The 12,713-nt window shown below is 53.1% G+C and overlaps 1 protein-coding gene across 11 annotated transcripts in view; it reads right to left on the bottom strand.

Moving 5' to 3' along the window:
- Window positions 1-761: 761 nt before the first annotated feature.
- Window positions 762-12,713, bottom strand: part of Trak1 (trafficking kinesin protein 1) — a 101,192-nt gene continuing 89,240 nt past the window's right edge. For 4 of the 11 annotated variants that reach the window (XM_051202594.1, XM_051202573.1, XM_051202580.1 and 1 more), the window contains 3 exons: window positions 4,623-4,725; window positions 3,402-3,491; window positions 1,491-1,630 (listed from right to left, as the gene is read on the bottom strand). In XM_051202594.1, coding sequence (XP_051058551.1) covers window positions 3,422-3,491; window positions 4,623-4,725 — 173 coding nt within the window. In that variant the 3' untranslated portion in view covers window positions 1,491-1,630; window positions 3,402-3,421. Of the gene's footprint in view, window positions 1,631-3,401; window positions 3,492-4,622; window positions 4,726-12,713 lie in introns of all 11 variants that reach the window. The other 7 variants (XM_051202516.1, XM_051202524.1, XM_051202541.1 and 4 more) reach the window with 3 other exon arrangements.

The following is a 12,713-nucleotide window of genomic DNA, read 5'->3' as shown; positions in this document are numbered from 1 at the left end:
TGTAGATTTAACCATCTTGTCCCCTTGATCCTTTGACACAGTGATAACTGGTCATACATCAACCTGGCTGTGACACTGGGTCCCAGAAATAAGCTATGTTATTAGCAAATTAGTGTGTGTGTGCGCGCGCACGCCATTTTGGCATCAGAGAACCACCAAGAGAAACTGCCAGTACTGAGACTTCCCTGCTAATAAAATTCTTAAAAATGGAAAAGATAAAAATAAAACGATCACACAGAACACAGAGGGGCTGCCTGATGGTGCATCTGAGTGTAAATACATTCTTCTCAGGTCAGGCTCTGAGCCCGGCAGCTGACGACATCCCAAGAGTGGACAGTCCGTCAGGCCAGAACAGTGCAGGTCTTGAAGGAGTTGGACCACCCACACCAGGAGATGGTGAGCGGCCCTGTCGCTGTCACTGGAGGGCAAGAAGGCCCAGTGACACCCAGGCTGTTGATGCACTGTGACCCGTGCCATGTGGCAGCTGTGGCGTGCGACAGGGCAGTCTTTTGCAGAATTCACCAGATTCCTATCCATGGGATAAGAACACCCCTGGGAATTTCAGTGCTTCTTAAAAGTAAAGAAGAAAGGACGCCACCTTCCCCCCTCCCGGTGAGCTCGGGTGGCATCACGAGAGTGTGACCTCGTAGGGCTGTATCACTTCCTGCAGATTGGAAGAGAGCAGATGCAAGGTCCCCAAGGCCCGCGTACACACCGTGTGGAGTTCTCCTCCCCCCCCCCCCACGAGGCACACGGTTGATTTGTCTAGCTCGGGAGAAGTAGACCTCAGAGGGGAAACGGCTGTGGGTGCTCTGTGCGGGACAGGAGGCTTGGAGCTGCTCTCCTGCATGGCGGCCATCCCTGGGCTCACCGCAAGCTAGTCTGTTTGGGGAGCTTAGCACCCATCAAGATGCCAGAGGTGAGGATCACGGGGGCTCTCATCTGCACACTGGACCCGACCATGGTGGGGAAACTTCGATTCCGCCGGATGCCACTGGGGCACCCCAGAGGCAGGCCCTCAGGGACCAGGCCCCCAGGGACAAAAGCCTGTGCTGGTCCTGTGGCTCCACAGAGGAGAGGTCCCTGATCCTCAGTCAAGGTGGGGATATGTGGTCGTCCCAAGTTCACCGCTCTGGCCACCCCAAACCTCCTGACTTTGTCCACAAGGTTGAGGTTGGAGACAGACACGTCCGTCTGGCTCTCGCTGCTCCTCACCGGTTTCTTTTCCCTCACCTCCCTCAGGATGGAGCTGGCGGGCTTGGAAGCCAGGAAGTTGTTGTAGGGAGGGCTCGTGCACTTGAACTCGAAGGAGGGTGGCGAGGCCACAGGTGTCTGCATAGGGGAGTTTGGTGGGGTGGATGGGATCACAGCCATCCTAGGGGTGCAGGAGTGGAGGAGGGAGCCCCTGCCGGCTCTGTCCCAACTCTGGGGGTCGTACACAGCCGCTGAGATGCCTCGTTCCTTCAGCAACCATACCAGTCCGAGGGATGTGCTCATGGTGGTTGTGGACTCTCGGATGTTTGTGAAGGACTCGGCCAGGCTCAGTCTCCGGGGGGTGCATGGAGTGGCCACTGGCGTAGACTTCAAGTGGCTAGTGCTGCTACAAGCCGGAGCTGGGACTGAGTTAAGGCTGCAAGAGAAAGGGCTGGTTACTCATCAGAAAGGTCACAGGCTTCTTTGGGAGGATCAGCGGCCCTGCCTAGGGCAGAGTGTGCAGAAGGAGCTTGGGGTGGGAGAAGGCACCCCGTGCCCTCAGGGACTCTCTGTCTGCATCTGCCACTCATTTCTTATGGGGGGTATCCCCTTACATACGATTGTGCTCCAAGTTAACAGGAAACTGCCGTGGTCCCCTCTGTTTAGCCTTGGCTGGTGCTTGAGCTGCTCCCTCTCTCTGTACATAGTGACCTGGGTGACCTGGGCTCCAAGGTCAGCTGTGGGCTCACTCAGTGTGTCACACTGGGCCAGGAAGTGGACAGTCCTGGATTTGACCCCACTATCGTCAGGGCGGGAGGCGGACCCTTCAACAGCTAAATCACCCCAAACAGTTCTTTTCCCAGACATCTCGATCTTCCCGAGACATGAGCCAGAGCTCTGAGCATGAGAGCCCGCTACAGGACCAGCAGAAATGGCCACCCACGGCACAGCACTCACCCCCCGACCCGCCACTGTTCCAGCTCCTCTTTCCTGTTGCCCAAACTGCTCGGGATATGGTGGAGCAACACCTCCCACAATCAATTTGTCTGTAATGCTCGAAGCTCATCCACCGTGCCCTGCTGACCAGGGCCTCTGAGGTCTCAGCACCTGTCCTCCAGCCGAGCAGGCCACGGGGACAGGAAGAAGCAACAGGCTGCGCTGACGAAGAAGACTCTCAGGGGAGCACAGGGGCACAGAGGACATGCTGCCATCACTTCGTGGGACCCATGCCAGTGGCTGCCTGTTCCAGGCTTCAGGTGCAGTGGCCAGCTTCCCCTGGTAACAGGCCAGCTGAGTGGTCCCCAAGACTCTCCCTAGGAGGCCCAGGTACTCTGGGCAGGCACCAGCTGGCAGAAGGGAAGGAACAGGGCGCCCATTCTGGAGAAGGTCCTCCTCCCTAGACACAGGCAGCTCAAGGGCAGGTGCAGGAGGCCACACCTGTGGCTGGTCTCCCCAGCGGGTCGGTGGGCACAGGGTGGGAGTCAGGGGAAAGTTCATCTCACACTGGCTCAGCAGGGGGAGACTCTGCACTTGCAGAGACCACAGCAGCTCCTGGGATGGGAGAGGTGAGGTTTGCAGAAAGCACAGGGAGGGTGGTTTTTTTTTTTTTTTTTTTTTTAAACAAATGTTGATGGTTGCTTGAAGGTAAGCGTGCTCTAGACTAGAAGGCTTATTAACACAGCCATCCCCAGAAGGGCCTTCAGGGTTTTTGTCCTGCTGTGTTTTTTCCCAACTCAGGCAAGACAGCCCCCTCTTACTCCTCACCTTTTGGTCCCCAGTGCGGCCACATGGGACTTGTGGGGGAAGACATACTCGGGGGGGGGGGGGCACTCTGAGGCCGATAGCTTCAGCCAAAACTACAGTTACTCACAGCTTTTAACGAGGGACATCCTGTGACTTTAAGAATAACCTTTTATAAACAAAGTCAGGCCTGGAAGCCAGCATCTCCCTGGACAGCAAGGGGAGGGGGGGATGGAAACAAAGCAGAAATCCAGGGATCCCGACGGACGGGTGAGACCTTGGTTAGGCCTTCGTTAGTGTGGGCACTCAGCTGGGTTAGGAGGAATGATAGTCAAGGCCAAGTTAACCAGGCACAACCACAGAGACACATCAAAGCCTTTGTCCCCGGGTTAGTGGCAGCCACAGTTGCACACACAGCTCCTTGGGTGTGGCCCTGCAGGAGCAGGGTCTACTGGCCGTGTGCTCACCCCCTGCCTTTCCCGTGGGCTCAGACTCTCTGCCCTACATCTCTCAGATCAACGGGGCATATGGCTGCTTCGTCGGCATCCTCACAAGACCTGTGGAGAATTATTCACGGTTTAAGGTGCTCCTTGGGGTGGCTGCTCTCACCTCCCTCCCTACACCATACACTAACTCTGTGGTCTTGTTTGGCTGTGTCATGCACGAAGGGGTAATGGGGGAGGTTGCTCTCCTCTGCTGTGAGAGGCCATTCTCCTGGTTTTTTTTTTTTTCCCCCTGTAAGGCCACATGACTGCAATCTAGTCAGACATCTCTCCAGATGGTGTGCCCGAGCGAGGGATACAAGCCAGAGTGGACATGTGACTCCACCACAGAGTTTTTCCCATACTGGCCATTAGAGTTTGGCTGTGACGACTGTTTCCTGGAGTCTGCTCCAGGGGGTGAGGGTTTCCACAGAGCTCAGCAACTCTACCGTGACAAAAGCCCATGCTCCATTGGCAAGCTTTGGGTCAACACCATGCCGGGACATCCCCGGTGCTTGCCCAAATTCTGGCTTCAGCCAGGAAAGGGGAGTAGCATCCACAGGGGACAGTGGCAGTGGCTTTCCTAGGCACTGCCCCCCACCCCCACTCTGGATCTGAACAAACAAAGGCTCAGAAAGAAAGACAGGACCTAGAATGAGTGGCTCCATGTGCTTACACCTGCTGGGCTGGGTCTCCCTGAGCGTGCTTATGCATGCGAGTATCTGAGTGTGGGTGCAGGAGCATGCACAGAGGCCAGAGCTACTGTTTCTTAGCTACTGCCCCTCAGGTACCATCTACCTTGTGTTTGAGACAGGGTAAGTCTCTCTGGCCAAAGCCTCATCAAGTGGGCTAGGCTGGCTGGCCAGTAAACCCCAAGGGGCCATCCACCTAGGATTAGAAGCATGTAGGTGATGGAGATCAAACTCAGCCCCTCCCCCTTTTTCTTAATTGTTTCTCCTTGACAGGGTCTTACTATATACCTCTGGCTCACTTGGAACTTACAAAGTAGATCAGACTGTCTTCAAACTCACAAAAGACCCACCTGCCTCTGCCTGCTGGGATACTGGGATTAAAGGTGCGCAACACCATACCTGGCTTGGAGCTGGCCTTCGCACGAACCTCTTAACTTCCACCATCACACCTTGTGAGAAAGGCCATTCTCCAACTTGTATTGCTCCCACCCACCCCAGAGCCATAGTCCCTTACCTCGGCGTGACCCGCGTGAGCTCGTCTGAAGGGTGGAGGATTCGGCAGGTGGTGAAGGTGAAGGTGGAGTTGGTCTGGGACATGCACTTCCCAGGGTAGTGCGCTAGATCAGGAGAGGAAGAACAAACACATTCCTCGCACCCAGATAAACCACAATAGATGTTAGAATCCAGCACGACCCTCCACAGACGTGAGAGGCGATGGGCTACCTTGTGAACTGGATCTGGGCGAGGAAGTCAAGACACGATGTTCTGGACTGAAGGTGGTTCCTCAGAAATAACCATGTTTTTGAGCACTGGTCTGCAGAGCATCGAATCCCAGCTTCCGGCCCAATCCAGACAGGGTTCCTCATCAGAGTTCTTGGGCCAGTAGTGAATCCAGGTCCCAGGGGACGGGGGGGGGGGGGGGGGGCCAATGGGCCTTCATGGGTTAATTTAGATTTCCACTTCAGGGCTCGGGCCTGCTTTTTCATCCAGCATCATTTGCTGCGCATGTCTTTTCACTGACAAGTAGCTGCCAATGCCCTGCCCGGAGGGAGGGGTGGAGTGGGCAGGTAGAGGTGCTTGGTGCCTGGGATCAGGGTGCGGTTCACGAAGCTCCCTTTTCTGTTCATACAGAAAGGGTCTCAGGGAAGCTGGCTCCACTACTGACCCCGTGCCATGGTCAAGGTGGGAGGTGGCCTTAGCAGCCCCAACAACACCGTCCAGGAGAGATCCAGAACCCAGGCTGGTCTGACATACCCGCCACTGCTGCCCTACGCTCCTTCCCCATGGTCGCTACGAGCCCCCTTTTTACCAGAACTGAGACAAGGGTGGTCTCCTTTGATGTCTCTAAGCGTTGTTGTTAGGGCAGCTGATGACCAAGGCTGCAGCAAAGCAAATCATGTGAGTGTAAGGACCATGCACCAGAAGCCAGCGAAGGAATGGGTTGGGAGTCTACCAAAGACGTCATGATTGTCAAGGTCGTCCTAGCTCATAACCTGAGCGTCAGGGGGGAAGACAAAAACAAAAACAAAAACCCCCAAAACCAAGTGTGTGTCTGTGGAGGGGAGCATCAAACACATGCATGATGGACTCATGAGAGGTCACCCACCCCATTGCTCAGCCCTGCGGCAGCGCAGCCCCCAGAGGCCTCCTGGGAAAAGACTCCAGACTTCAGAGACCAAGAAACCCAAAGACTGTGTGTGAAGATTCGAACTACTAGAATCTTCTTGCAACAAGGGTTCTCTTGGATTTGAAAAAGGGGGGAGGGGGCAATCTGGCTTTGTCTTAAAAGAAAACCAGAAACCAAGTGAATCAAACATAAGAAAATTAATAATAATAATAATAATAGTAATAATAAAAAATAGGTGAGAATGGGTTGGAGACACAGATTGAGGCGGGACGGACAAATCCAGTGCACAAATATATAGATGATGGCTACAAGAATAGGGTAAATGTAGTTTCTGTTGGAAGCATGTCCCAGCTCTGTGTCCACGAGGGCCCAGTGACTCTAGGGTGGCAGCCAACTTTGAGCAGAGCTTCAGTGGAAGGCACAGAAGGGAACATAGCAACTAAGACACAGACACGGCCTTCGTGGGAGCTGGAGAGATGGCTCGGTGGTTAAGAGCACTGGCTGCTCTCCCAGAGGACTTGGGTTCAATTCCCAGGACCCACAACAGTGGCAACGGTGACTCCAATCCCAGGGGACCTGACACCGTCATGCAGGCAAAATGCCAATGCACATAAATTTAAATTAAAAAAAAGAAAGGAACAATGGCTTTAGCGTTGGGTGCAAGCAGAGGTTCCCGAGTTCAGGTAGCCGAGAACGTGCTACAGAGCGCCAACAAAAATGGACCGAGCTATAAAGAGGAGGCAACCAAACAATCACAAGTCTTGGACAGCAACAAAGTTCAGGAAAAAGAAGAACAGGAAGTCTGAGAAGAGGGTTATTGAGGAAAGACAGAGAGGGAAAGGGGTAAATAGATCATTAAGACAACATGGTAGTAGGAGATAACATTTAAAAAAAAATAAAGGAGTCAAGGAGGGATTAAATTTAGAAGTGCATCCCCATTTGAGCAAATGGTCAGAGTGTGCAACTGCCCCTCCCCAGCCCATTAGGTGTGCAGTTACCAAGAACATTTTAGAGAGGGAGTCAAATCATCAGAAGCAAAACCCATCACATCCAAATGAGATTGGGAGATAAGAAAAGGCTGCTAAAAATTCACGTCCCCCACTCCCCGGGAGCAATGGGCGGCTGTGAAGACCAAGGAGACTGATTATCTGAAGAGCCAAAGCCAGAGATTGGGCTCCTCCACAATACCACTGGGATGCCTGGGCTCTCGGGCTCTCGGTGTCACCACGGACTGCCGGGACGCAGCTGCGCCTCCCTTCCTTGGGACACAATACAGAGACAGTGAGTTTCTCTACGAAGGGGCTCTCCAGTAGCCCCTCCTGTCCGTCCCAGAGAAGCAAACATTGAGCCCTGATTGTTGGCTTCAGGATACAAACAAGCTAGACATGAAAACACACTTTGCTGAGCGGGAGCTTGGGTTCAAACCGGAGTTGCCAAGACCACACGCTGCACGCCACAGCCCAATGCCCAGCTGAACTGCAAGTCTGCTCGTTTGCCTCATGGGCCTCACTTGGGGGTGCAAAGGGCGGGGTTTCTTGGAATGGCTCCTGGTGCAATCCTTATTCTCATCTTAGCCACACGGGAGGGTTTCAAGCATCATGGGGCATGGACAGATGACTCATTTATTGCAGCCAAAGGCTGAGTGGCAGGTTGCAAGCAGGTTCAAGGTTACTGCTCCTATCCAAGCGAGCCAGGCACTCTCAGGGGTAGATTCCTGTGCTGATTTGGGCTTTGTGCTCACTAAGATGATAGCCCACTCTGGTTTTCTGACCACATCTTATATTTTACAATCCTAATCCTTATTGTCTAGCTGGTCTCTTGCTAGAGATTTTGATGCTGACTGGTAAGGTTTAAAATCAACTCAACCATAGCTGCGAGAGACCCACAGGGGTGAACTACAGATGACTGGCACACCACAGGCACCCACTCTATGCTGTGTTGGAGCGTGTGGGAAGGGCAAAGCCCACTCTGCTCCTGTTTGCTGACGTGGCCTGTGAGCTTCTGCTTGGAGTGGAGGTGCTTAGGAAATGACCCTACCTGCTTGCCTATGGCTAAGGACCCATGATGGGTCATCCCGGACACAGTTCTGGGTCTCCACAGAGCTGGGTGGTGGTGAGCGGTGCTACATAAACCAGGGTGGCTGTTGCCCTGCAGAGTGCCTAGCCTCCCAGCACGGCTGCTTCCCCACAGCCCCAAGTGCCGAGAAGAGAGGACCATGGCCAGACGCTCTGCTGCTCTCAGGGGTCCTACAGAGACTTAAAGATGACTGGGATTCTGCCCATCCTGGCAGACACATTCGGCCCTTCCTTCCGTGCGTCCTCTGGGGAGGGGCCAGTCCAAGCTGGCAATGCACCGGACTAACAGGTTTCCTCTCTGAACAGCACCCTAGAAGCCATCGGGCACACGCAGAGGCGCTGAAGCCTGTGGCTGCAACTGCAGTCTTGAGTTGCTGATACAAACCTAAGCTACTGCACAGACCTTCGAGAATGGGGAACGCTGGCTAGGCCAAACACTCATCTATACCTTCTTTTATTTTGAGATAGGGGCTCACGTGTCCCAGGCTGCCTGGAGCTCACTAGATAGCCTAGGATGATGACCCTGACCTTGATGCTCCTGACTCCACCTCCTAAGGGCTGAGACTACAGGTGTACATCACCTCCCCTAGTTTTACGGAGCTGGGGATGGGACCCAGGGCTTTGTGCTCTACCCACTGACCCTTGTCTTCAGCTCCAAGGCATGTCTGTCAAAGATTGCATAAATAACTCCTAAAAATGTCAAAAAACCTTTTTTTCAAGTGTATCTGAAAATCTTGAGAAAGGGACCCCATCTTCACAGGGCACAGAGCGCCTGCTACGCTCCCCCTGTGGGGAGTGGGCAACTTGGGTGAAGGATGGACCTAAGTGTACCTGCCCCCTTTCTTGACTTGGCCATGTGGGTGTGAGGCTGCTGGCATGTGATTCCAACCTGCTGTGCACTCTCTATGAACGCCTTCTACACACACGCACACATACACACACACCACAGACACACAGTCTCTCTCTCTTTCTCACACACACACACACACAGACACACAGTCTCTCTCTTTCTCACACACACACAGAAAGACACACAGACACACAGTCTCTCTTTATCACACATACACACCACACCACAAATACACACACACATACAGTCTCTCTCTCACACACACAGTCTCTCTCTCTCACACACACAGACACACAGTCTCTCTCTCACACACAGTCTCTCTCTCACACACACACCACACCACAAATACACACACAGTCTCTCTCTCTCTCACACACACACACAGTCTCTCTCTCTCTCTCACACACACACACAGTAGTCTCTCTCTCACACACAGACACACAGACACACACAGTCTCTCTCACACACACAGTCTCTCTCTCACACACACACAGACACACAGTCTCTCTCTCTCTCTCTCTCTCTCTCTCTCTCTCTCTCTCACACACACACACACAGAGGAGTGGCCACCACATCAACGAACAGTAGCACCCAGGGGCCTTTCCTACCAAACCAAACAAACTTGCTGAAAATAAAAGTTGTCATCTTCAAAAACGGCCTGCCTGGCGTGAGCTGAGCCTAAGCACATGGGCCAGGTTTTGCTTTTACAGAGCGCCCATCTTGTACGGCACTGTCCTGCCTGGGATGGAGAGGCTGCCTTGCCACGAGGCTCCTTTTCATGAGCCAAAAAAAAAAAAGGACATGAAAGCAATGTTTTAGAGCTCTTCCTACAAAGGCGAACATCAGGGCAGGGGTTCGAAAACGCTTCATAGCACAACAGTGCCTGGGAAAGATCATGTATGAAATCATGTGCCCAACTGCCATATTCATACAACACGGAGCAAAGGATGTTGCATTGTTAACCTGCACTTCCCTCCACAGGAGGTCATCGCCACACTGTTTTAAATGAGGCTATGCAAAACGTGTTGTTTTAACAGTCTATTTATGTAGCTCAGACTAGCCTCTGAATTCATAATCCCCCTGTCTCAGCCACCTGAGTGATGGGATACCAGATGTCTACCCCCACTCCCCCCTCCAAGATAAAAGTGGTTTTAGACCATTAATTGCTGTTCTTTTGCCAAAACTTTCTATCTAAGCGAGTAGCTTCTGGCTTCCCTTCCTTCTCATGTTCCTCTGCTTACACAGCCCTAGTCTTGGTCTCGTAACTCTGAAGGCCCCTGGCTCCCAGTCCATTATACCCCGGTCTGGTAGGTTTTCTGGAAGGTTCCATTGTGGAGACAGAAGAGAATCATAAGATCTTTTTCTGATTCTATACAATGGACATTTAGTTCTTGAGAACTTAAAAATTTTATTCTCACCATGGCAAACTGTCTGTTGTCTGTTTCGTCAAAAAAGTATGCATGAATTAGGAGATTAACTACTTTACAGCATCCTGCAGAGAGGGCAGGGTCAGTTTGAGTGCCTCTGAGGTACCCTCTGGAGGAAAAGGCAACTTTGGAATAACATAAACTATCAAAGGGAGTAAATGCAAAACTCTCTCCGGATCTCTTTCTACAACAAGGCCCAGACCCCATGCCACTGGCTCATCCTCCCTTCTGGGGCTCACACAGAGAGGCCAGGAAGAACCCTTGCCTGCTCGGGCAGGTTGGAGGGTAGTCCCCCATTCTCCCTGGGGTGGGGGGGCGGCTGCCTTGTCTGAACATCCCTGTGTGCTCATGAAGGCCTCTCCACATGAGCAGACTCACACAGATGCCTGGGCAGGCCACACGGCAGCTCCGGTGTCCTGGAGGAATGGATGCCAGAGAGAAGGCGTTCCGCAGTAGGCTCTGCTCTGAATGTTTTAGGCAGGGCCATGGCTGCCTGTCCATTTTTGAGGAATCGGCCCTTCCATTCGGTCAGCTGCTTCTGGGCTGCAGCTGACCTGTCCTGCTCAGTTCACCAGACGCTCTTAGAAAGGGTTCTAGGTCTTTTCTTAGCATGTCCTGACCCAGGTGGCTGTGAACAGACCATTCATTCAAGGACTCAAGGGTGAGAGCCAGGACTGGGGAAATGTCCCCTTCCCACGGGGAACACGGAAGGCACTTCCCTCTGCCAGAGATACCGGAAGGTCTGTGAGCCAATAGTGCCGGCATTCCCTTCCAGACCCTGGGCCACGGGGCCCAGCTTCTTCATACAAGCTATGCGGACCCTCTTGTGTGGGCAGAGGTGGGACAGACTTGCTCGAATGGGTTCCCGCTCTGTGACTGAGCTGAGGGAATGCTTCACTGACCACACTTCCTCCTCTCCGTGGGGGGCTATTATTTTCATTCCTTCGCTCTGCAGAGCTCCAGGGATAGCTTGGGTCTCTGTTCTAGATAAGGAAGCCGCAAAAAGGGTGTTTCCTGATGTCTGCCTCTGGTGGCCCTGGGGCTTTGGGATGTAGGGCATCTGTTTTAAATGAGTGTGATTTTAACGGTCTACACTGATGCCAGGATCTGGGGGCCCTGGCGAGTCATGTGCACTTCCGGTGGACACGGGTAGATAAGGCATGAGCCAGCCTCAGGGCATTATCTCCATGTATGTGAGTGACAGACTGATAAAAAACTGACTTTTGACTTCGTCTCTGGTGTTGGTTTAATCCCATCTTTTCCTACCCTTTGGGTCTTCAGGGGAATGCAACTGAGCCTGAGCAGTCCTGCAGCTCGGTCCACCGGACCAGCTGACAAGTGGGCTTAATTAACCCTTCCCTATGCAGGTCGTCCTCAACCACAAACTAAAACAGAGTCCTGGTAGGACTAGGCGTTGACTATCCTGGAAAAAAAAAATGTGCTTCCTCTGTTAATTCGGGACATCAAATACTCATTAAAATGAAGTAAAACTATGACCTAAAGGTTGTTTTCAATAGTCCATTTTAATCTCTAGACCATTTACAACACAACAACATGGAACCCGCCTTTAAGACATGGGATTAAGGGGGGGAGGAGTCAAAGGGTGCTTCAAGAGACACGTTAAAATGCACTAATAAAAATGTCTACCAGGTGAGTCTCTCCACTCTTCAGTCCTGCTGCCGCCTGCCTCCTGCTTCACACGTCTGCCCTCTGCCCTCTGAGATGTCCCCAGGCACACAGCCGCTTTGGGAGCTCAGGTGTCAGCGCTGGGCCAGCAGGGACCAGGCCGGTGGGATATAAATCCCGACAGCGTGGAACCCAGGCCTTCTCATGGAGACCCATCAGCCTTTACCCACCCTCGCCCGCTGTGCACCAGGAGCATTTGGGGCGCCCAGTGTGACTCGGGGTGGCAGAGTCCCAAACTCCACTCCTGCAGCAGAGCAGTCCTGCCATTTCAGTGGAGGAAAGCAGCCACGGCCTGCGCGGCTCTGCACACCTTCCCTCTGCACCCTGCTTCCAGAGAAGAGATTCCCACGGAGGAAGCAAGCTCTAGAGAACTCGCCCCCAAATGAGACACCTTTCCTGAATGACCCCGAGAAACTATCGATTCCTGGGGACACACACTGAGACCCAACTTTCTATTGTTTCTTCTCTACATGTGTTTGGCTACCCCAGATCAAGTTGCTGAGTGAACGTATGTTAAGGTTCAGCAAGGCCAGAAAGGCCACTGTCATGGAAGGGCAGAGGTCACTGTCACAGGAAGGAAGGGCAGAGGTCACTGTCACAGAAGGGCAGAGGTCACTGTCACAGAAGGGCAGAGGTCTCTGTCACAGGAAGGGCAGAGGTCTCTGTCACAGGAAGGGCAGAGGTCTCTGTCACAGGAAGGGCAGAGGTCACTGTCACAGAAGGGCAGAGGTCACTGTCACAGGAAGGGCAGAGGTCACTGTTACGGAAGGGCAGAGGTCATTGTCACGGAAGGGCAGAGGCTGGGCCTCTGGTCCTCATAACCAGGGCTTTTACCCTCTGACCTCTCACACAGCTCTTGGTGCAATGATTTTACTCTTTCTGGGGTGTGCCTTTCACCTCCCAGGATGGGCATTCCGGCTACAGGGAGCACCTACATGAC

This window comes from Phodopus roborovskii, unplaced genomic scaffold (assembly GCF_943737965.1).
Source record: "Phodopus roborovskii unplaced genomic scaffold, PHOROB, whole genome shotgun sequence".
Classification (NCBI taxonomy): Eukaryota; Metazoa; Chordata; class Mammalia; order Rodentia; family Cricetidae; genus Phodopus; species Phodopus roborovskii.
The sequence above is the reverse complement of the archived record's forward strand: the minus strand, read 5'-3'. Positions and strand labels throughout refer to the sequence as shown.